The 25362-nt window shown below is 36.0% G+C and overlaps 1 protein-coding gene across 4 annotated transcripts in view; it reads left to right on the forward strand.

Annotated features, from left to right (window-relative positions):
* The window catches only part of CFAP97 (cilia and flagella associated protein 97), a 38498-nt gene that overhangs the window by 2749 nt on the left and 10387 nt on the right, over positions 1 to 25362 (forward strand). For all 4 annotated transcript variants that reach the window (XM_044225613.1, XM_044225614.1, XM_044225615.1 and 1 more), the window contains exons 2-3: positions 4963 to 5993; positions 21591 to 21859. In XM_044225613.1, coding sequence (XP_044081548.1) covers positions 4979 to 5993; positions 21591 to 21859 — 1284 coding nt within the window. In that variant the 5' untranslated portion in view covers positions 4963 to 4978. The remainder of the gene's footprint in view (positions 1 to 4962; positions 5994 to 21590; positions 21860 to 25362) is intronic.

A 25362-nucleotide genomic window follows, 5' to 3' on the forward strand; every position in this document is an offset into this window, starting at 1 on the left:
ATTTGGCCATGCATCTTCATAGGGAACTTTACATAGGTCTTACTCAAGATTATCAGGGATCACAAAATTGACTTGATATGCCAAACACATAAAGAGGAGACATGCTGGAAACATTTCAAATTAGTGACTTCCACAATTGTCACTCTCCTTGTCAGAAATACCTTTGTCATTCATTACCATCTTTGGACAGGTGGTTTGATCACAAGCTCAGATTGGGATAGAGAGGGTCATAAGTTAAAGTTCTGAATTCTTGTTACCTAGGTTAACACTTCTTAATTTACTCAAGGCTACCACTGGTTTATTTAATTTGTGGTTCCCATGAGGTTTGTTCCAATTTACTTTGTTAATGGGAAACTGCTACATAGCAAATAAATTCCAGCAAAATGTGTGGCAATCACTGACATGTGTATCTAATTTTAACTGTACAGATCCTCTTTTTCTGCACAGAACTGTTCCTAAAACGGTATTGCTAAATAGGTCCCGTTTTCCTTTAAAAGTCCCCTTGATGAGAAGATCTTGTTATCTTGCAGTTTACTTTTAGATAAATCAGAGATATCATAGCAATGTATTTTAAAAATTTTTTTAAAAACCCATATCTTAGTTAAGGACCTTATTTTGAAGCAGAATAAACAGTGATTAATAACATGATCTTTAAACTTTGCCTGCCTGCCTGCCTGGCTTTGCCACTTAAGCTGTGTGACTCTGGGCAAGTTCTTGCTCTGCTTCATTTTTCTCAATGGTAAGTGGGAATGATAAAAACCTCTTAACCTTAAATATGTTTTAGCTATTAGTTGTACTAGAATAGTAACACTAATATCAATGAGAGTTATGTTAGTAATTTTGTGTATTTCCTGAAAAACAGGTTTTTCTGAGGCATAATAGAATGATTTGGTGATTTGTTTTTGAAAGAGTTGTTTTTTGTTTTTTGTTTTTTAAAAAGATTTTGTTTATTTATTTGACAGAGATCACAAGTAGGCAGAGAGGCAGGCAGAGAGAGAGGAGGAAGCAGGCTCCCTGGTGAGCAGGGAGCCCGATGCGGGGCTCGATCCCAGGACCCTGGGATCATGACCCAAGCCGAAGGCAGAGGCTTTAACCCATTGAGCCACCCAGGCGCCCCGAAAGAGTTGTTTTTTAAACTAAACTAGGGAAATTTATGCTACAGGCAATTCCATAAAGCCATTTGTTTTTAAATTTTGAAGAAACTTAAAAAAACAAATTTTTTAAAAGATTTTATTTATTTGACAGGGAGAGCACAAGCAGGGGGAGCAGCAGGCAGAGGTAGAAGGAGAAGCAGGCTCCCTGCTGAGCAGAGAGTCCAATGCAGGACTCGATCCCAGAACCCTGGCATCATGACCTGAGCTGAAGGCAGCCACCTAACCAACTGAGCTACCCAGGCGTCTAAAAAAACAAATTTTTTTTTCTTTTTTTTTTTTTTTTGAGAGCACAGGGAGGGGTGGAGGGAAGGGCAGAGTGAGCAGGACAGAGCTAATCTTAAGCAGGCTTCATGCTCCGTCTCATAACTCTGGGATCATGGATCTTACCACCCTGAGATCATGACCTGAGCAGAAATTGAGAGTCAGACACTTAACCAGACTGAGCCACCCAGGCAACAACCCCCCCCAATTTTTTAAATCACAAAGGTATTTTTAACCATGTAACAAAGAGAAAGAAAAAAAAAATTTATCTGTAAACCCTTTTTTATTCCATCCCTTGGTATTTTGGATCAAAGAGTTAATTACCCTACAAAAGAGGGTAACTTTTGGGAATTTAATGGCAAAATAATGTTTATAAGAGCTGGCCAGCATGCAGTGGCTGTTTTGATTTGTTGGTTTCCTTTTTGAACTCGGATGAGCAGAGTTGGATTGACAATGATCAGTCATACTCTTTTTTTATTTTTATTTTTATATTTTTAAAATTAAGTAGGCACTATGCCCAACTTGGGGCTCCAGTTTGCAACCCAGAGATCAAGAGTCATATGCTCAAATTGCGGAGCTAGCCAGGTGCCCCTCAGTCATACTCTTTGTGATGTGGTGACCCATGATCCCAGGCCTATGCCAGGTTCTTTATTTTTACCTTCTATGGGCTTCTTCACCCTCATTCCTCCTCTTCTCTCACAGCCTCATACTCTTAGCTGTTTAATAGCTAAGAACTGGTCCTTCCAGCCCATGCTATGTAATTTTGTTCCCATGAGGAATTCAGTATCATGTGTGGTTTAAGTTTTATATAATTGTTCATTTAATTCTCTTTAGTAAATATTATTTTTGTAGATCTTAGCTCATCCTTTTTGACTGACATATAGTATATCATATATTTTGCTTATTCATTTTCCTCTTATTAGACTTTGCATTTTTCCTAACTCATTGCTGTTACAAACAGTAGTGCTGTGATGAACATCCTTTACATGTACCCAGAAATACAGTTCGTAGGTGGCGAAACCAAGTTTATGTCTGACTCTGTTTATTCTTTTTCATTGCGCAGACTCCCAGTCTACTTCATTTATTGCAGGGACACTATATAAAAACAGTAATGGAAATATTAAAAATGTAGTGAGATTGTTGGTTTTCTTCAAACAGATCTACTTAATTTTGCCCTTTCCCCCCCTGGTTTTTGTTTAAATGCGTAAATTGTATTATTAATCCGGTATGGATAAACAGTTTTGTATTGTGCCTTTTTCATGCTAATATATCACCTAAATCAGGGGTCCACAAACTTTTTCAGTAAAGGGTCAGTTGATAAATATTTTAGGCTTTGTGGGCTGTATAGTCACAGCTACTAAACTCTACAGGTATAGTGTGATAGCTGTCGGAGACAATATCTAAACCTGTGGCTGTGTTCCAGTAAAACCTTATTTACAGAAACAGATGGCAAGTCAGACTTGGTTCATGCACAGTAGCCTGCTGACCCCTGATGTAAATAATTTTTTTAATGGAGTCATAGTATTTTTCCATTTAAGTTTTTTCAGTATTACAGGTAATACTATAATGCATACCATTCTTTCTTCTTAGTACTTAGGATGAATTTCCGAAGTGAAGGTACTGATTCAAAAGGCTTATGGGTTTTTTATGGCTCTGAAAATTAATAGCCAAATGCCAAGGAGATAAGTTTCAATTTTTATAAATTAAAAGAGTAGACTTTAATTTGACATCTAAAACCTATTAAATATCTTTGAGCGTTTGTGGAGAAGGCATCCTTCTGTTGATTAGAGTTTTGAAACTTATGAGGGCATTGATCTGTGCTATGGGAAATAATATTTCTTGTATTTATTGTTTAGGTATAAGTTATCTGATTTTTCTTTAAACTTTTAAGATCTACTTACATAGCTTATCTCAATTTAAATATAATAATGTGTTAGAATTTTAAAACTCACTTGTACTAACCATAAGAGACTCTTAGTCTCACGGAAACAAACTGAGGGTTGCTGGGGATTGGAGGGGATAGGGATAGGGTGGCTGGGTTATGGACATTGTGGGGAGTGTTAGAGTATTAGTGCTATGGTGAGTGCTGTGAAATGTGTAAGCCTGTATAGACCTGTACCTCTGGGGCAAATAATACATTATATGTTAATAAATAAAATAAAACTCACTAGTACTTTGATTAATCTTCACTTAGCTTGATTTTCCCTGAACATTCTATACCATTTGCAGACTTGCAAATTTAATTTATATGAACAGCACAATTACAATTTTAGTATATTTGATTTTCTCAAGTACCTTGGACATCTGACCAGGGATACTTATATATCTAATAAAGGAAGTCTAACTAAGCACTTAGACATTTTTAATAAATCTGGTAAGTTATTAAATAAGCATTTAAAAGTTGATTTTGAATAGTTAAGTTTTTATGTTTATTATGTCAGAATCTCTTAAATTCTTCAAAACCTTTAAGGCAGAGTAAATTACCCAATGATGATAAGATGTATTACCACACATACCTCTCATCTGTCTTATTAACCTATTGCATTAGTACTGATAGTTTGAGTTTGGTTGATTTTTAAAACATGTTTGTACTTGTTTTATAGGTTGCAAGATCACTTAAGCAATAAATGGCTCCAGAGTATCATGGTTGATTGAGAATACAGATTACACGTTTTTTTAATTGTAGTAGAATTAATCATAATTTGAGTATACTGAGTGCACAATTGGATTGTTGGCTGTATATTATTAGAAATTTGTATGTACCTTTCCTTTAATGTACCTCATATTGTTTGTCCTTTTGAATATCATTACGATTTTGAATATCATATAATAGCTTTCCATGGAAGTACTTTTTCATTTTTAAGAGTATTTTGTTTTCCAGTACTAAATTTTCCAACTTGGACAGTGGAAACCCCTTTAAACTAGAGCCTTTGTTGTATTATCATGGTATCAGGCATATTTGAATACTGTACCTTCTGATAACAGTAAGATCTTCTAGGCCCTTGTTTTTCTTTACCTCCAGAAATAGAATTAACTGCCTTCCAAGTCATTACAGTTTTTTGACTGATGGGGTTTTTTTTGTTTGGGGGGAGGTGTGTGTGTGTGTTTTTGTTTTTGTTTTTGTTTTTTAAGTGGAGAATAGTATTAGAGGTCAAATTCTAAATTCAAGATGGCTTAGCTGATTTGGGAGAGGTTTAACACCATTCCTTCTTATTCTAAACTCTAATTGTACTTATAGAAGGCAGATTTTCCTTAGGGTTCACCTAGGTGTATGGTTATTTATTGAGGTATATGTTTGTGATATGCTTGCCTTGAGTACTCTTGTGAACTGAACTTATGTTTCACATCACTGGTACGATTTATTGTTACCCTTGTGCCTGATTATCGCTTACTGAGTTACTATTTTTTTTTTTTTTTGGTGGCTCTTTTTTTTTTGTCATTTCTCTGTAATCAAACTTCTCAGTTTGGGATATGTAATTACTATAAAAAGTGAAAAGTACTGGGAAATTATTCTTTAGTTTGATGGTAACACTGGCCTCTTTTTCAGATATATTTTTACCACCATGGATCGGTTTATAGATGTATCAGAAGGTGAAGTGGACCATTCCTTCTTTGACAGTGACTTTGAAGAAGCAAAGAAATGTGAAAGTAACACAGTTTTTGGCAAGCAAAATGATGACCCTGAAGAGAGAATAGATAAAGATACAGAAAATTTGAAATTTGGAATACAAAAAAAGGAAAATGAAAACAAGGAGGAAATTCCTCCAGAAGAACACCCTGTAGAAAATGATAATATGCAAACCAGAAATTCTTTATCATTGACCACTCCAAGATCAAAAAAATTGTGGGATGCTACAACAGGGCATAAAGTACACTTGCCCACTCCAAGGAGAATTCCTAAAATTATAAAAGAAGGTGAGGATGATTATTATACAGATGGAGAGGAAAGCAGTGATGATGGGAAAAAACATGTCAGGTCCAAGTCAGCTAAACCATCTAATAACTTTAAAAAAAACATAAGTAAAAAGTATTCCAAAAATAATTCCTCTTCCTCCTCTTCCTCTCTGTCTTCCTCATCTTCAAGTTCAGGCACAGATTGTTCAGATGCAGGGTCTGATAACTGTATTTCTGATTCATCGCCATCATTAAAGAAACGTCTATGTGGTGTAACCCACTTATCACCAAAACAGAAATATAAACCAGGAACGAAATCAGCAGGAATACAGCCTTCAAGTACTAAACCAAAAGTCAATGACTACCCTGAGGAATCGGAAGATACTGTGACAGATGTCACTCCTCTGTCAACTCCAGACATCAGCCCTGTTCAGTCTTTTGAACTGGGAGCATCGAATGATCAAAAAGTAAAAGTTAAAAGGCAGGAAAACGTGAGTCAAGAAGTATATGGAAATGTTGAGGATTTAAAAAATAATTCAAAATCTTTGAAATCAACCAAAAAAGGGCAAGAAAAACATGGGCCTGATCTCACTTCAAAATCTTCAGTGTTAGATTCCAGTTCAGACCACAGATACAAACAAAAAGCCTTACATGACACGATGGACCTCAATCATCTTTTGAAAGGTAATTTTCTTTTTAAAAGCTATAAATATTGGACAAGTAGTAAACTTCATGGTATATTGAGCTTAAATATCAAATACTGTGAATTTGCACTGATTTTTCTACTAGATTTATTTTATTGTTTGGGATAATTGATGTAATAACTTTACCAAATATCCTATTTTACCTTAAAAATACTTGGAATATCATTAGTTATAATACTGAAAAGCTAATGAATTAGGACTAGTAACTACTACCTTAATTTTGTTTAGTGTCTTACAAAGTCATAAAGTCTGGAGGGACCATATAGACAACAGAAATGAGAGAAGTGGAGACAGATGTTTTTCACATTTGAGAGATATGGGCATGAGATATATTTCATTTTCTTCTTTAAGAAAGGCAACAGTACTAAAATTAAAATAACCTGATCTCTTGTCTTCATATCAGAGAAAGTGGCAAGAAATGCTACCAAATGAAATTTTGGAACAAACTGTAGGGAACTATTCAGACTTTAAAGGTTAAAGAGGATTACTTGAAAACCAAGTTGATGAAATAGCATAATTCAGGTGTCAGTTCCTTTAAGATACAAATTTTTTAAAGTATTATTGACACAGTAGTCTATTGGTTTCAGGTATATATCACAGTGATTCAGTACTTTTATAAATTATGAGATGATGCCCATGGTAAGTCTAGTTACCATCTGTCACCATTCAAAATTATTACAATATTGTTGACCATATTCCATAATAATGTATATTACATCCCTGTGACTTATTTTATAACTGGAAGTTTATACCTCTTAATTCCCCTCACCTCTTTTGTCCCCCGCAACCCCTAATCCTTCCTCTCCTCTGGTAAGCAATAGTTTGTTTCCTATATCTGAGTCTGTTTAGTATTGTTCTTTTGTTTGGGTTTTTAGATTCCACATACAAGTAAAAGACAAACGGTTTATTTGTCTTCATCTTATTTCACTTAACATTATACCCTCTAGGTCCATGGCACCACAAATGGCAAGATATCTTTCTTATCACTGAGTAATAATTGCATTGTATGTATATATCACATCTTTATCCATTCATTTGTCTATGGATACTTTGGTTGCTTCCATATCTTGACTATGGTAAATGATGCTGCAGTGAACATAGGGTGTACATATCTCTTCAAATTGGTGTTTTCATTTTCTTTTGCTAAATACCCAAAAGTAGATTGCTGGATCATATGGCCTTTCTAGTTTTAATTTTTTGAGGAACTTCCATTGTGTTTTCTGTAGCCGCTGCGGCCATGTACATTCCCAACAGTGTAAGAGGGCTCCCTTTTCTCTGCATCCTCAGCAACTCCTATTGTTTTTGTATTGTTGATTTTAGCCATTCTGACAGGTGTGAGGTGGCACCTTATTGCGGTTTTGGTTTGCATTTCCCTGAGGATTAGTTATGATGAGCATCTTTTTAGGTATCTGTCTGCCGTCTGTAGGTCATCCTGTCGTCTTTGGAAAAATGGCTATTCAGGTCTCTGCCCTTCTTAAAAAAATTAAAGTGTAATTAATACACACTGTTAAAGTTTCAGGTGTACAGTGTAATGATTGACAATTCTGTATAGTTCTCGGTGCCCATGGTGACAAGTGTACTGTGAATTTCCTTTCCTTATTTCAACATCCACTTACTCACCTCATCTCTGATAACCACTAGTTTGTTCTCTGTATTTAAGAGTCTGTTTTTTGTCTCTTTTTTTCTTTGTTTGTTTTGTTTCTGAAGTTCCACATATGAGTGAAGTCATATGGTGTTTGTCTTTCTCTGACTGATTTCTCAGTATTTTACCCTCTGGGTCCACCCATGTTGCAAATGAAAAGATCTCATTATTTTTTATTGCTGAGTAATAGTGCATTATACATATATACCACATTTTCTTTATCCATTCATCTATGTATGAACACTTGGGTTGCTTCCTTATTTTGACTGCTGTAAATAATAAATAATCAGTAAACATAGTGGTCCACATATCTTTTCAAATTAGTGTTTTGTTTTGTTTTTTAAGTAGGTTCTACACCCAGCATGGAGCCCAATGTGGGGCTCGAACTCATGACTCTTGATATCAAGACCTGAGCTGAGATCAGAAATTGGATGCTTAACCAACTGAGTCATGCAGGTGCCCCATAAATTAATGTTTTTTTATTTCTTTGGATTAAATACCCAGTAATGGAATTACTGGATCATGTGCTATTTCTATTTTTAATTTTGTCAGGAATCTCCCTTAGTGTTTTCTACTGTGACTACACAGTAGTCTGCATCCCCACCAATAGCGCACGGGGGATTCTTTCCTGTCCTCACCAACACTTGTTATTTCTTGACTTTTTCATTTTAGCCATTCTGACAGGTATGAGGTAATATTTCATTGTGGTCTGCTCAGGTCCTCTGCTCATTTTTTAATCAGGTTATTTTTTTTATAGTTTTTGAAAGTGTAAGTTCTTTATATATTTTGGGTATATAAACCAAACCCCTTATCAGATGTATGATTCAGATATCTTCTCACATTCAGTAGATTGCCTTTTCATTTCATTGATGGTTTTCTTCACTGCACAAAAGCTTCTTAGTTTGGTGTAATCGTATTCATTTTAGCTTTTATTGCCCTTGCCTGAGGAGACTAGACCAAAAAGATGCTGCAAATACTGATGTCAGAGAGCTTACTGCCTATGTTTTCTTCCAGGAGTTTATGGTTTCAGGTGTTACATTCAAATCTTTAATCCATGTTTAGTTTATTTTTGTATATGGTATAAGATGGTCCCGTTTCATTCTTTTGCATGTATCTGTCTGGTTTTTCTAACACCATTTATTGAAGAGACATATAAGAGACAAAAAACAGACTCTTAAATACAGAGAACAAACTAGTGGTTATCAGAGATGAGGTGAGTAAGTGGATGTTGAAATAAGGAAAGGAAATTCACAGTACACTTGTCACCATGGGCATCAAAGATTGCCCATTGTATAATCTTGTCTTCTTTGTCATAGATTGACTGTATATGCGTGTGCTTATTTTTGGGCTCTCTGTTCTGTTCCATTGATCTGTGTGTCTGTTTTTGTGCCACTCATACCATTTTGATTACTATAGCTTTGTAGTATAGTTTGAAATCAAGAAGTGTAATACCGTGTTTTTTTAATTCTTTCTCAATATTGGTTTAGCTATTTGGGGTCTTCTGTGGTTCCATACAAATTTTAGGATGCTTTGTTCTAGCTTTGTGAAAAATGCCATTGGTATTTTGATGGGGATTGCACTGATTCTGTAGATTGTTTTGGGTAGTGTGACTTTTTAAGAATATTAATCTTCTAATCCATGAGCATGGTATATTTTTATAAGATACAGATTTTTTTATTAGTAAAAATTTTTATTGCTGTACTTCCATCAATTTATTATTTTTTGGACATATCAATTCATTATTATTATTATTATTCTTTAGTGTGAAAGAAAGTTTTTTCCAGATGAAGTAAAAATAGCTTGAAACTTTATCTTTACTCTAGTAAATGTAACTGTAAAATAGTTACTTGAAGATAACATTTTTAAATTGTAAATTGTATTCTCTGTTTGAAATGCAGTTGAAAAAATAAATCTTTTGGTACATAATTTACATATGGTGGTAATGTAAGAGTATAAACATATCCCTTAGGTAATCAAATGATTCTCATAGTCAGATTGGTAAAGTGTTTTGGAGGAGTTTACACTTGTCCCTTTTTTTATAGGTTTTCTTTTCTCTTTGCTCTGATTGTGTACCTACTGATTGTTTAGTGTGTCTGAAAAATCAGGCTCTTGGAATTTGGCCATTATCGTGTAGTTGTTAAGCCTCCACCCCCTCCACTCAGTCTCTTAAAACTTTCAGGATTGAGTTTTTTTGTTCTTGCCCCTTTGCTTCTTCACTAACAACCAGAGTGATCTTTTAAAAATAAAATCAGCCTTACTAGTTTCTTTCTTAACTCTTCCGTGGGCTCGCTCTTATGTTAAGAATAAAATCCAAATTCCTTATTGTAGCCTAACAGAGTCAACGTCCAGTGATTCTCATCCCAGGCAATATATTAGTGTCACCTGGGAGACTAATATTAAAACAAACACAAAATAAATACTGATGCCTAGGCGCCACAGAAATTTTGATGCAGTTAGTCTAATAGGCTATTACAGTCGATGAAAACCATTACTCTACATTGTGTGGATATTTCTTGCATCTTCTTTAAAAAAAAAAAAAAAAACTTTTATTACCTTGCTCCAGTCACAGTGCTTCCTTATTGTTCCCAGATACTTGGTTTTTATGGGCTATTCCCACTTGCTGTTGCCTTTTTTCTTTGCATAGACACCTTTGGTTTCGAGTTTTATGGTATATATATCATCTCCTCAGAGATACTTTTTTCTGAACGTTCTATTTTTAGTAGCTTCACATTCCTGCCCCTGGCTCTCTGTCACAAAAGCCTGGTTTCCTTCCATCAGGATACTTATCAGACCCTGGAATTAGTGTGATTTCCTTATTTCTCCCACTAGGGTATAAGCCACATGAGGGTAGGATCTTAGTCGTTGCTAGAATCTTTAAATCTATTGACACAAAATAGGCAGTATTTGTCAGTGAAGGAACAAAGGGAAACTTCTGTTGTTGCATAGCTGCAATGGTCAGGAAGCGTATTTCATGTTTCACTGACATTTGATTTTTTTAACAATTACCTCTTAGATTGGCATCTGAAAGACACAGGATACATCTGTGCCATAGTCAAAATTACAATTGCTAATGTATTTGATTAATATTCTTTTTTAGGGAAAATCTTTGTGGAGTCATCCACTGTAAAAATTTTCGCTTTTTAAAAAAATTTTATGGCCACTTTCTAGTGTATAAGATCAGTTGTATGATTCATGAGGTTGATGATTGATCCAGTTGAGGACTTAACTATCTTCAACTCTTCCAGATTGCCAGCGCAAACCCCAGTGCTCTACCCCAACAGTTTTCAAACTTTTTGGCCTTTGGACCAAAAACATTCACACTCTTAAAAATTATTGAGGACCCCAAAGAGCCTTTTTTTGTGTGGATTGTATCTATAAATATTTATCATATTAGAAATTTAAACAGTATTAATTCATCTAAGAATAATGGTAATAAACCAATAATGGTAATAAGGATGTCTTATGAAACATAACTGTCTTTCAAAAAAATGAGTAATTTTTGCCAATCTCTGATGCGTGGCAATAGAAGATAGCTGGATTCTTGTATTGGCTTCTGTATACATCTGTTGTGATATTTTGGTTAAAGTACATGAAGAAAAACTGACCTCACAGATCTTTAGAAAATGGAGGAATATTTTAATGCCCTTTCAGTTAATTTTAGATATTCTTTGATACCAAGATTCCACAGGTATTAATTTCTTAAATGTTAGTTACAATGTGACATTTGAGACTAATTCATAGTGTATTATTGTATAACTTATTGATCTTACATTTTGAATGTGTCTTTTACCCTTTCATAGTTTTATAACAGAATTTATAGGTTATTTGGAAAATACTGGTTTGTTGAGCTTACAAATGACATATTTCATAATACACTATATAGAAATTATAGTTGTTAATATCACTACCAATCTCATAAGGAGGCTTTTGGGAAGCTTTCAAACTCAAGTTTGCCAAAAATCCTGATTTTTACTAAAACACTCAGATTTTATTTTCACCAAAAAATACTGTCAGTTGTTTTCCTTGAAGTTGACAGAATTTTCATTTATTTATTTTTAAAGATTTTTTTTTTTTTTTAAGTAATCTCTACAGCCAATGTGGGACTTGGATTCAACCCTGAGATCGAGTCACATGCTCTACCAACTGAGCCAACCAGACACTGCAACAGAATTTCTGTTTTTTAAAAATAATTTCTGTAGGATAAAAATTGGAAGGTGTTTGGGGACGCCTGGGTGGCTCAGTTGGTTGGACGACTGCCTTCGGCTCAGGTCATGATCCCGGAGTCCTGGGATCAAGTCCCACATAAGGCTCCCAGCTCCATGGGGAGTCTGCTTCGCTCTCTGACCTTCTCCTCGCTCATGCTCTCTCTCACTGTCTCTCTCTCAAATAAATAAAATCTTTAAAAAAAAAAAAATTGGAAGGTGTTTGAAATTAAATCATTAAAATGTATCTGATCAGGGGCGCCTGGGTGGCTGAGTCATTAAGTGTCTGCCTTAGGCTCAGGTCATGATCCTAGCGTCCTGGGATTGAGCCCCACATCTGGCTCCCTGCTCAGGGGGAAGCCTATTTCTCCCTCTTCCACTCCCCCTCTCTCGCTGTGTTTCCTCTCTCGCTGTGTCTGTCTCTGCCAAATAAATAAATAAAATCTTCAAAAAAATTTTTTATCTGATGACATAATGTAGACTGGTCACTGACACTTTGTATTAATAATGTGCATCTTAATATATTTGCTTTTTTTCTTCTGTGTTATTTCTAGTGCTGAGTTCTTAATTTCAAATGTGATTTATATGTCTTTAAAAGTAGCAGCCTAACATTTGGCATATAAAGTATCTCATAAAACTGTCTTTGGGGCACTCCTGATATCAGGTCACCATCTCATGGATATGAGATTGAGCCCTCAGTATGGAGTCTGCTTGTCCCTTTCTCTACTCCTACCCCCAACCCACGTGTGCTCTCCCTTTCTCTCAAATAAATAAATTAAATTTGTAAAAAAAAATTTTCTTTAAAATTAAGTTGAGGGGCATCTGGGTGGCCCAGTCATTAAGTATCTGCTTTCGTCTCAGGTCATGATCCCAAGGTCCTGGGATCAAGCTCCACATCAGGCTCAGTGGGGAGCCTGCTTCTCCTACTCCCTCTACTTATGTTCCCTCTCTCACTGTCTGTCTCTCTCTCTCTCTCTCTCTCTGTCAAATAAATAAAATCTTAAAAAATAAAATAAAATTAGGTTAAAAACAGTATAAATGGATGTTGAAAACAATGTTATAGAAAATTTGTTAAAATGTATAATATGACTTGCAGGTTTTATTGTGTTTTTTTAATACTGTTCGACTAAATTATAATTTGCATTTTAAGGGCCCACTGTTCCATTTCTTTTTCTTTTTTTTTTTTTAAAGATTTTATTTATTTATTTGACAAAGAGAAATGACAAGTAGACGGAGAGGCAGGCAGAGAGAGAGAGAGGGAAGCAGGCTCCCTGCTGAGCAGAGAGCCCGATGCGGGACTCGATCCCAGGACCCTGAGATCATGACCTGAGCCAAAGGCAGCGGCTTAACCCACTGAGCCACCCAGGCGCCCCACCACTGTTGCATTTCTTAAGTACTTTTTGATTCCACAAATTACTAGTGTTTTTTAAAGATTTTATTTATTTATTTATTTGCTAGAGAGAGAAGGTATAAGAGGGATGGGGGAAGGGTCAGAGGGAGAAGAAGAAGGCTCCCCACTGAGCAAGGAACCCAACTCAGGGCTTGATCCAGGAACCTGGGATCATGACCTGATCCGAAGGCAGAAGGAGCCGCTTAACTGACTAAGCCACTCAGATGCCTCTTTTTTTTTTTTTTTAAAGATTTTATTTACTTATTTGACAGAAATCACAGGTAAGCAGAGAGGCAGGCAGAGAGAGGAGGAAGCAGGCTCCCCGCGGAGCAGAGAGCCTGATGCGGGGCTCGATCCCAGGACCCTGGGATCATGACCTGAGCCGAAGGCAGAGGCTTTAACCCACTGAGCCACCCAGGCGCCCCTCAGATGCCTCTTAATTCCACAAATTACAAGGACCACTCTACCCTAGGACTGAGAGGGTGAGAGAGAGGGGACACATCCAATAACAAGGTTCTTGTAGAAAGAAAACACTTCACACTTTTGGAATTGTCAGATTTTTAAAAGCCACCTAATGGAAAATAATTTGTGATACTTGAGCTTTTTGTTCAGGACTGTCAATGATCATCTCTTTGTATTAGGATGATTTTGGATCCAGGAAACAGAAATTCCTAATGAAACAATGTTTTTTACCTAACAAGAATTCCAGAGCTAGACCAGGTTTGAGAGTTGGCCAATTCAGTGGCTCAAAAATATCCTTAGAGACCTAGGTTCTACCACTGTGTTCCCCCAGCTGTGGTATTTACTTCATTCTTAGGCTAGTAGGAGATGTCTGTGGCAATTTATAATATTTACATTTAGACATGAGAATGTCCAGAGAAAGGGAAATTGTCTCTTCCTCTGGCTCTCTCAGAATGCTTTCAACTGACTCACTTAAGTCTCATTGCCCAGAATTGGTTATGCTCCTATTTGTAAGACAGTCATTAGCAAGAGAATAAGATTATTATGGGCCTGACTCCCCTTGAAGTTAGGAGTAGGAATCAGGAGGAGGGAGGTCAGCCTCCTCTTAGGGACAGGGCTTCATGGGGTAGGTAGGTGTCTTTAAAAGTGAGGCGGGGAGATTTGTTAAGAATTGAGGAAAGTAGAAATGTATGCTAAAAGGGAAAAGCAGACTCCTTGTGTTTATCCACAAAGCCAGAGTTTCTCAAGCTTTAATATGCATTGCATACAGGGGCACTGGGTAGCTCAGTGGTTTAAGCATCAGACTCTTAATTTTGGCTCAGGTCAGGATCTAAGGGTTGAGAGATTGAGCACCTCATCTGGCTCTGCACTGAACAAGGAGCCTGCTTAAGATTCTCTATGTCCCTTGCCCTTTCTCCCGGAGTGGGGAGGATGGGGGTGGGGGGGAAGCATGCATACAGGTCATTTGGAGAGCCTCTTAAAGCAGATTCTGGTTCATTAAATCTAGAGAAGAAAACCCAAAGAGCCACATTTCTAGTCAGTGCAGAGGTGATACCAAAGCGATTCAAGGACCTGAATGTTGAGTTTCAAGACATTAAAAATCTATTTGGTTTCGTTGTAAATAAATGATGTATCCCTAACTATTCCTATCTAATTCATTTTTGAAACCTAATTGGATATGGAAAGCCTAAGTATTATTCCCACCCAAAATCCCTAAGCAGTTTCTCCAAATATAAATGAAGCACTGAAACACTGTTCAGCACAGGAACTAAGCTAAATGTAGAAGGAAATTTTATTCATAATGCTGCAAGGTATGGAGCACCAATCTGAGTGACCTGATTCTAAGTACTGTTCAGAGCTTTTAAAGGCACAGGGAAAAAGGTGGCATTTTGCCACTTGGTCCATCTGTTACTGGAGTCCTTAATACAACAATCCACAAAGGTTTTTTATAATAGTAAAAGATTGTATACACTAATTATTGCTATCCTTTTATTGCATAAAGCATTTCTTTGTATTACTTCAGTTTTTCAGAGTTGTGATTCATACTCAATTGACCCACTGTTTTTCAGATCCAAGAATAATTTCCTAAGTTTTCTTTGTTTTTCTTATAAAACTAAATTGTTGGACCAGATGAGGGGAGATGTGTGCATGGCCAAGCTATTCCTTTTCTGCACTTATTTCTCAATATGTTTTATCACTTTCAACGTCTGTTCTATGGGCTGTTCTAGACCTCTTTGGCTGAGCTGAGCTAATTTCTTCACAACCTTTTCCACCTAACCTGAAGAAGACAAGAGTGATAATGCACAGCATATCCCACAAATTATGAGCAGGAGATGTGATCCTATCAGAGAATAGCTGAGGTGGGAACACAGTGTAATCTGCACCCTCTCAATTTAAACATTGTCACTAGCTTCAATGCAAAGATGCAATGAAATAGTTTTATTGTTTTGAGAAAAAAAAATTTAGTTATTAAAATATTGGGCCAGAGTTCAGATGGTGAGGGATGCCTATAGAGCCAACAGTGTTAATGTTATTTATTGGTTTAAAATAACATATTAACAGGTTTGTGAATTTGAACTATAAAATATTAAGCCTCTGAAACAAAGGTTAATCAAGGAATGTAAAATCAAGTATCCCAGTTACAGGCCAGAGAATAGGAAACAGTTTTGAACTTGGTTACTTACACAGTAAGGTGAAGAAAATTCTAGAAGTGGAATCAGAAGACTTTTGGCTTCTGAGTGTTATGCATGTGACCATAGACAAGCAGTAATTATTCTGTGCCCCAATTTCTTCATTTGTAGAATGAGGCAGTTGATAGGTTGCTAAGGTGTATTCTAAATTCAGGGTTCTGGGGTTCTGTAAGAACTGTTAGAAGGGAAGATTAGTGTAACCTAGTAGTATTAGATATTTGACTTTATTTATCTGATAGCTGACTTCGAAGTAGATCTTGAAAATTTAGTAGAATTTCTAAATATTTCAGCTTCTTTTATCTCAATAACATGACTGATTTGGGGGACTTCCTGTCCCCACCCCAAGCCTGTCTTTGCTATATTTATGTTGAAAAGGTGTGGTTGGAATTGGTTCTTTGGCCCTGAGCTGTAAAGCATTGACTAGGCAGGCAGAGAGAATGTTTAAAAAATGAAATAGTGGAGTAAACAAAAGTTTATATATTGGGTTATGACATGAGTGTGATATTTGCAGAACAATAAATAAATTGACATGATTAGATCTGGAAGTGTGTTTTGGTCTTTGTATAGGTAAAATCAGGTCAATTTAGGAAGAAACTTGATGGCAAAATAGACACATTTTAGAAATGCTCCTCCTCAAATTTTACCACCTAGGTTCTGTATGAAATAACTAGATACCTTATTAGAGATGTATTCTGAAAAGGAAAAGTAATATAAGAGGCAGAAATGTGATTAAGGAAACCCTGATGAGTAAAGAAAGTGGTTAAGCTTACTGCTAAACTGACACCAGTGCAGGATGGATGAAGTGAAGTACCTTACTCGAGGGAAAGGTCTGGACCCGGTTTTACTGCAGCAAACAGGATTCAGAGAGGGGAGTAGGAAATGTCAGATATTCTCAACTCACCACCAAGTGTTATCAACTTTTGAGAAAAGCTAGAATCCGCAGAGAGGCACCAGACTCACAGATGAAGAACATAAGCTTGAAACAGAGCTCAGTGATTTTAGAGAGAGGCTGCAAGGACAACACTCTTTTCACTAATAAAACTAAGGCCTGATATGCCTTGTTCTCCAATCACATTTGCATAGTGGTTTTGCAGGGGCTACACTACAATGACAGCACTCTGCAATGAACAAAGCAGATATGAGCATCCAGTTGTCTTGTTTTGAGCGAAGCATTTATATTTGCAAGACTATTAAACTCTGCCCCTCTCCTTGCTAATTTCTTTTCGTTTTTTATAAAAGAATGATCTTAACCTGTCATTGGTTTATTTTCAGATGAATTAATGTCTTCACTTGATCTTAGCCAAAAGGCCGAGAAGTGATGAATTAATGTTTTTAAAGTATTTTTTTAGTTCTAAAATGGTAAATATTGATAAATATAACTCACATAAACATTCTTTGGAGGGTCCTGAGACCAAGATATTTAAGAACTTCTAGGAGGATAGAATTAGAATTTATCATTTCTGGTGTATTAGAGAAAGAATTAGCATAGTTAATCTTCCTAAAAGGGGAAAAAACAACAAAAAAGCATTTTAAAAAAGGAAGATTGGAGAAAGAGCTCAAACAGTATAAGTAGACGGTTTTAACTTACCAGAAGATACCATCAGGGCATCTTTAAGAATTTAAATCAAATCCAAACTAAAAAGACATTTTAAGTGGTATAGGAGGAATGAAAATAAAGAGGAGAAAATGGAACTATCAATCCTAATAGTTTACAAAATAGAATTCAAGATGGGAAAAGCACAAAAGGGACAAAGAAGTGTTTTACATTTATAAGCTGACCAAATCTACAAAAATGATTGAACAGCCATTGATTTGAAATTTGTGATAAAAAGTAGATAAGAACTAGATCATGAGATGAGCAAAACCATAATCACTGTGGAAGACTGATAATTATATTATACACACCAAAATTAACGGCCTATGTATGGGCTGTATTTTTTCTGTTACACAGTATTTTTTTTAAAGTGATGAAATGCCATTTACTATTGCTAAAAATCAAATCACCCCAACACTTGGGGTGTGGAGAGACTCAGAAGCTGGGTGACTTGACAGTGGGGACTGGCGCCCTCTGAGTGCTGGTTTATTGACATGTCAGGTGTTTAGGGTCGACCAGGGCAGCTGAAAGAGGGCCCACATGCGGCTTTACATGTGTCCTGGCTTCTTCACATATGGCAGCCTCAGTACAGCTGGATTTCTTAACACGGTGCTCGGGCTCCAAGTACAGTGTTTAGAGAGACAAGGCAAAAACCTCATCACCTTTTATGACCTAGCCTCAGAATGTGACTATGCCAGTCATAGCATCATTTCTTCCATATTCTATTAAACAGTTATAAGCCTTCCCAAATTTAAGAGGGAGGGATACATACCCTCCATCCTAATGGGAGGACTGTCAAGTTTATGGACAGGTTTCAAAACCTCTTCAGCCTATGGCCACACACTGATTTGTATTCCTTCAGATACGAGAACACATTCCCCCTTTCTGAAGATCCCACTCCCCACCACGTCCCACCTCGACATCCAGGGTCTAAATCCGGTCCAAGTACAGCTAAACCTCCTCACTCATGGTTCCTCAGTCATAGCTCCTTGAGTATTTGGACAGTCTTCTGCCAGGAGAGATTAGGAAGGAGTAGTAGATATATTTTCGAGCCACCTAAGTCCTGGTTCTTTTTATATTCTCTCTATAGTTTGACTGAAAATAGATCATTTCCTTTTTTTTTTTTTTTTTTTTTTAACCTATCCCTCTCCTCTTTCATTAGTATGGATAAAGTAAACCATTGGTCCTTTCAGCATCCTTCATGGGATTTTGCTTAGCCAGATCCACCAGTGGCAGGTATTTTCCTCATTTTCCTTGTTGCCACAGCCAACACTTTTGCTAAAATTCTGCCACTTCATCCTCTACATTGACCCATCTCCTCCAGACCCTTCCAGCCCTACTGTCACCTGGTCTCAAAACTAATACCTTGTATTTTAGGGGGTTTTTACAGTAGTACCCTAACTCCTGGTACCAGATATTGTATTAGTTACTGTTGCTCTGATAACAAAACCCAAAGCTTAGATGCATAAAGCAGCAGCCTAGGATGACTCAGAAGACTAGGATCATAATGCGTGCACATAGCCCCTTTATGTGGTTTGATTTCCTCACAAGGTGGCAGCCTCAGTCTAGTCAGACACAGAGGGTGGCTCAGGGCTTCAAGCACAAGTATTCCAGCAAACAAGGTGGGAGGGTGGTGGGGTACTGCATCTCCTCCTTCCTTAGCCTTGAAAGTCACAATTTGGGCTGTATCATTTTGGTCCACACAGTCACAAGCCTGCCCAGATTCAAAAGAAGGGGATAGGAAGAATGTCACAGAATTCCTCATCTGACAAGTTGTTCATAAAGAAGACAAAGAAATGTAGTAAATTTGATCATTATTCCTTGAATTGTGACCCCCCCAACTATAAGTATTGGACTTTTTCTTTAAACCTTTAAAAAATAAACCATTGGTTGTTTTGTTTTGTTTTGTTTTTTTAATAGGGATCATGAACATGTCTACGATGGATTTTTTTTTTTTAAGAACATATTAGTAAGGACTTCATATAGCATGGAATAAAATTTCTGGTGATAGCATAATGTAAATTTTTTTAAATGCTGTGTGTCAGCATAGATGAAAGTAAAGCTGATACCACTAGTGAGTGATTTGTGTTAGATGACCGACTCAGTAAGTAGATCTAGTGATGATGGACATGATATTGAAACACTATAGAGAGCTGGAACAAAATTATTTTGTTAAAATTAGGAAAACAATATTTCTTAAATACATGAGTTTAAATATATATGTACATATTTATATAAGTGTTTGTATTCCTGAAAGTTTATTCAAGTTAAAAAACTTTTTTAGATCTTAATTGAAAAAATAATGGGCCAAGTATTTGAGGTTGCCTCATAGTAAAGCATGTAACCACTTTAGAAAAATGTAATAGTGATATCTGGTATCAGTATATAAGTAGTACTCCATGTATACTTTTTCTGTCATGGAAAGTGAGTACTATTTTTTTTTAATGAATTAGATTGAACTTCCTTTATTAATTATTTTTTGCTATTGCCTTATTTTGCTTCTAAAAACTTTTTTTAAATGCCATTAGGAAAATAGCTTTTAATTCCCTTTAAAATTTAATTTTAAAGGCTTTCATATGTGGCTAAATTAATTCAGGAACCTTATTAAATTAGACAAAATGTGCATTTCTTGGAAGCAAGATGATTGAATTATGTACAGTGCACCTGCATCTTTCTAAATATGTTCTTCAGGTTTTGCTGTTAACTTGTATGATTTTCAACAAATTACCAACCACTAATTCTCTCATTTTTCCTTTCAGAAAGCCATTTCTTAAAATCTTTTTAAGTTTTTTAAGTTTCTGTAATCTTTGATAGTCTTTGGCTTAAACATAGGGAGGTAGACTTCCAGTTCTTTTGCCTTTGTTCAAAAGATTTGACTTTTCTGCACAGTCACATTTTAAAATTGGGGTTCAATTTTTAAGGGGAAGGATTCTTCCCCTTCAAGCCCTCTGCTTTTAACAGTGTAAAATGCTAAGCAAGTAAAAGAATTAAAGGTACTGAATTGCGGGGCACCTGGGTGGCTCAGTGAGTTAAGCCACTGCCTTCGGCTCAGGTCATGATCTCAGAGTCCTGGGATCGAGTCCCGCATCAGGCTCTCTGCTCAGCAGGGAGCCTGCTTCTCTCTCTCTCTCTCTCTCTCTCTCTGCCTGCCTCTCCATCTACTTGTGATTTCTCTCTGTCAAATAAATAAATAAAATCTTAAAAAAAAAAAAGGTACTGAATTGCAAACTAATAATAGTTACTTCTTAAAAAAAAAAAAATACTGTTAACAAATGTTCCAGTCAGTTAACCTGATAGGCTATACTCCTTTTTAGTACAGAGTTAAGCTGAAACATTCAGCAAGTTTAATATTTTTAGAAACTTTGAACAAACATTTGGTAATTGTGATTTACTGAAAATTGTTACAGAAATTTAAAAATTAAGCATGTTAATAAAATTTCATTTGCTAACAATAGTATGCAAAATATTTTTTATATAATGTATTTATTTTGGTTTAAGTTTAATTAGGAATAAAATGTTTGACTTTTACTGTAGCGGTATTTGTTTCAATATTAATATTAAAAACCATAAGGTATTTTCAGATCAATTTGAAAGTTTCAGCATATTCTGGATTTGTTTTTCCCAGTTTTTAACCCTTGTTTCCATCAGTCATTGCTGAGAACATTTTATATTTTAAGTATGCCCTCCAATTAACAAAAACAGTCCAAGTTGGAGGTATTGGTGTGTTGATGCACTTAACCAGAGGTTTCTAACGTCCCCAACTACTGAGCTGCCTTAAGGAAACATAAAATGGACATGACAAGGGCATTTTCTATAAATTATACCTGCCATAGAACTCATAACATTTACATTTCTTAATAAAATATTTTCACCATTCAGCATGTAACTTTTATTCCCAAAGAATCCAACAAAACTTAAAATTCTAAGCTGCCTCTGAATTTCTTTCAACATAGTTGTAGTCTGGATGTCATTAACACTATTTCATACATTCCTTTCCATGAATTAATAGTTTCCATTTTTAAGAGTTAAGCATCAATACGCACCACCATGTTGCTGTGCTCCTTCAGTCATTTTTCCTTTTCTTGTTCACTTCTTTAGCTTTTCTGCAATTAGATAAAAAAGGACCACAAAAACATCACTTTGATCAGCCTTCTGTAGCACCAAGGAAAAACTACTCTTTCACAAGAGAGGAGGTGAGACAGATTGATAGGGAAAATCAGAGGCTTTTGAAAGAACTGTCAAGACAGGCTGAAAAATCAGGAAGCAAAAGTACGATTCCTAGAAGATCGATTGTTCATCCCCCTAAGTTGTACCATAGTGCCCTCAACAGACAGAGGGAACAGCAAAGGATTGAAAGAGAAAATTTGGTAAGTAACTAAAAATTTTTAGTCATCAAAGAAAATGAATTGTAATGATTTGTAAGGCCAACTTAACAGGAAACGAGATACAGCCACATTTTAATAATGTGAAAGTAAGTATAGATATGTATGGTATAAAATACATAATGAGCTAAGAGCTAGAAGGAACAATATGTGTGCTTTTTTTTTTTCCATCATCAAGCTGTATTTTAAGGGAACGTTAAATGAAAATACTGAAAGCTCTGTTAACTTGGCTAGGTGTGTTAAGTCAGACAGCAGTATAGGAAATGGTATTCCAAGGATCAGATACGCATAACTTCTGTAAAGTGTTCAGTCACTAGCCATATCTGTTTCCCTGTATTGTATCCTTGTTGGGCTTCTACTTGAATGTATGAAAGACATTGATTATTAAAAATCCCAAAGTTAACACTTCAGTGTTCTAAGGTATATGGGGACTGTTGAAAATCTTCCCATTAAAAACTATTCTTCATAGCCTGTGATTTTCTTCATAAAATTACACTCATCATACTTGCTGATGTCTACTGGGCTCTGAACTAAATGCCATTGTTCCAAGTGTCTCCAAATATTAGCTTTTTGAATCCTGCAATAATTTTTTTCTGGTGGGTATTGTTTTCATCCCTTTTTTACTGATAGAATCACTGAGACCAAGGGGGACAAGGTAACTAACCTGGGGACATAGAGCGAATGAGTAAAGGGCTGACCAAGATTTTAACCACAGGTATTGTCTTAAACTAAAATTAGACCCTAATGAGCGCACAAATTCAGAGCTAAAATAATTGAGAAAGCTATTATTAAAATGACTGGAACAGTTTGCAGAATCCATCCTCATGATATTTCATCACCAGTACGCCCTGTTTCACCATGTGCTTACCTAAACCTGTACCAACTCTTGTAAAAATGCTTTCTTGCCATCACTAATATTTTTTTCTTTGCTATCACTAATTTTAAGAGTTGGGGAGCTGAGAGTTGTATTTACAGAAAATAGTAAAGTCTTAAACCCTTCAGGAGGCTTACCCTACATGTGGTAACGAGTAGGGACCAGCAAAACAAGTTGAAATGAGGTTGATGGGTAATGAGCTACAGTATAGCTTTCTGCATGTGACTGGCAGTTTTTCAAGATTCATTCATTCAAGATTCACTCATTCATGATTTTTGAAAATTTGAAATTATGGGTTTACTCTGGTGCTTATTTCATTTAACAAGTAATTGCATAGTCCATACTAGTCTACAAATTTTAGGTCATTTAATCCCCATAGCAACCAAATAACATAGAGACTGTTGTCATGGAGGAGAAAATGAGACACTGAGTGGGACACAGGGACTTGCTCAAGGTAACAGAAGCATATGCAGGCTACCAGCTTTGCGGTCACTTTTCTTTAACAGCTTTTTGAGATAATACACACACCATAACCATTTAAGGTGTATAATTCAGTGGGTTCTGATATATTTAATTTTGTTAATTTGTAGTAAAACATATAGAATGTAAAATTTGCTATTTTAACTGATTGAAGCGGTCAGTTCAGTGGTGCCATCAGTATTTCCAAAACTTTTTTCATCACCTGAATGGAAACCCTTTACCTATTAATAACTCTCCTTTCCCCTTCTCCCCAAGTAACCTCTAATCCACTTTCTGTTCCTATGAATTTCCCTATTCTAGGTTTCATGTAAATGGAGTGATACAATGTTTGTTGTTTTATGTTAGGCTTATTTCACAAAGCGTAGTGTTTTCTTGGTTCATTCATGTTGTAGTCTGTATCAGAGCTTCATTCCTTTTTCTGGCTGAGTAGTATTCCACTTTATGTATGCACTACATTTTGAATATCCATTCATCTGTACATGGACATTTGGGTGATTCCCACCTTTTGGCTATTTTGAGTAATTTTGGCATGAACATTGATATCTAAGTATCTGTTTGTGCCTGCTTTCAGTTCCTTTGAGTGTATACTTAAGACTAGAATTGCCAGATCATATGGTAATTCTGCTTATCTTTTTGAGGAATCTGGGTAACAGTTGAAACCATTACTATGTAGTGGCTATTCTATATATTATTAGGATGAACCCTATTAGCAGCTTCTGTTTATGGCTTCTGTCATCCCTCAGGTCAGTTGTACATTTCAGCTATTTTAATACACTGAAGAATTACCACTGTTTTGTTCTTTTTACTTGGCATACTTAGCAGTTTGCCTATGTGAGCAATATTTTTTCCCATTTGATAGTAAGATCCTTGGTATACTTGAAAACAGTAGAAATATAATGTGAGCCACATGTATAATTTAAAATTTTCTAGTAGTCACATTGAGAAGGTCAGTCAAAAGAAACAGGTGAAATTCTGATAAACCATTTTATGTACTGAATAAATTCAAAATGTTATAATATGTAACCAGTGTAAAAAATTAACGATGAGCTATTTTATTTCTTTTTTTTTCTTTTTTGGGTGCCCGGTCTTTGAAATCTTAGTATATTTTACATTTAGAAATCATCTCAGTTTGGACTGGCCATATTTCAAATGCTGTGTTAGCCACATATGGCTAGTGACCTTGGACATTACAGCTCTAAATCAAAAACTAATTCAGGCAGAAGTGAAAAAAGTAACTTAAAGCTGAAAAACAAAATAAACATTATAAAATATCATTACGTTACTGCAGGGAGAACTCATCTTCACATTTGTGTTTAACTCTTCATTCTCTAAACCAAAATAAAACTTTTTTTGGCTGTTTCCACAGTCATTCTTCATAACGACTGATTAATTTTTCTTCTAAATTTATTATAGTTTCTGTTGGAATTGTGTTAAATTTATATTTTAATTTTAGGGGCGCCTGGGTGGCTCAGTGGGTTAAGCCGCTGCCTTCGGCTCGGGTCATGATCTCAGGGTCCTGGGATCGAGTCCCGCATCGGGCTCTCTGCTCAGCGGGGAGCCTGCTTCCTCCTCTCTCTCTGCCTGCTTGTGATCTCTCTCTGTCAAATAAATAAATATATTTTAATTTTAAAGTATTTGGCACTTTTAAAATACTACCTTCCTGTAGTGTGTCCTTGCATTTATTCACGCCTTCTTCTTTTTAATTTTTTTTTTCAAAGATTTTATTTATTTATTTGACACAGAAAGAGAGATCACAAGTAGGCAGAGAGGTAGGCGGGGTGGGGGGCAGGGAAGCAGACTCCCTACTGAGGAGAGAGCCCGATGTGGGGTTCAATCCCAGGACCCTGAGATCATGACCTGAGCCAAAGGCAGAGGCTTAACCCACTGAGCCACCCAGGTGCCCCACCTTCTTTTTTAAATCAGCCGTTCTTATATTCTACCTTAGTAAAGTTTTGTGGTTTTCTTCAAAACTATATATCTCTATGCTGTTGTGCATGAGATATTTTATTACATTTTCTAACTGCTTTCTTTTGTAAACTTTTGATTTTATTTATTTTATAATCAGCCACTCACTAAATCCTTATTTAGGTCCACATTAGCAAAGAAATTGTTCTGTGCTGAGTAGGTAGAAAAG

This window comes from Neovison vison, chromosome 11 (genome assembly GCF_020171115.1).
Source record: "Neovison vison isolate M4711 chromosome 11, ASM_NN_V1, whole genome shotgun sequence".
Taxonomy (NCBI): Eukaryota; Metazoa; Chordata; class Mammalia; order Carnivora; family Mustelidae; genus Neogale; species Neogale vison.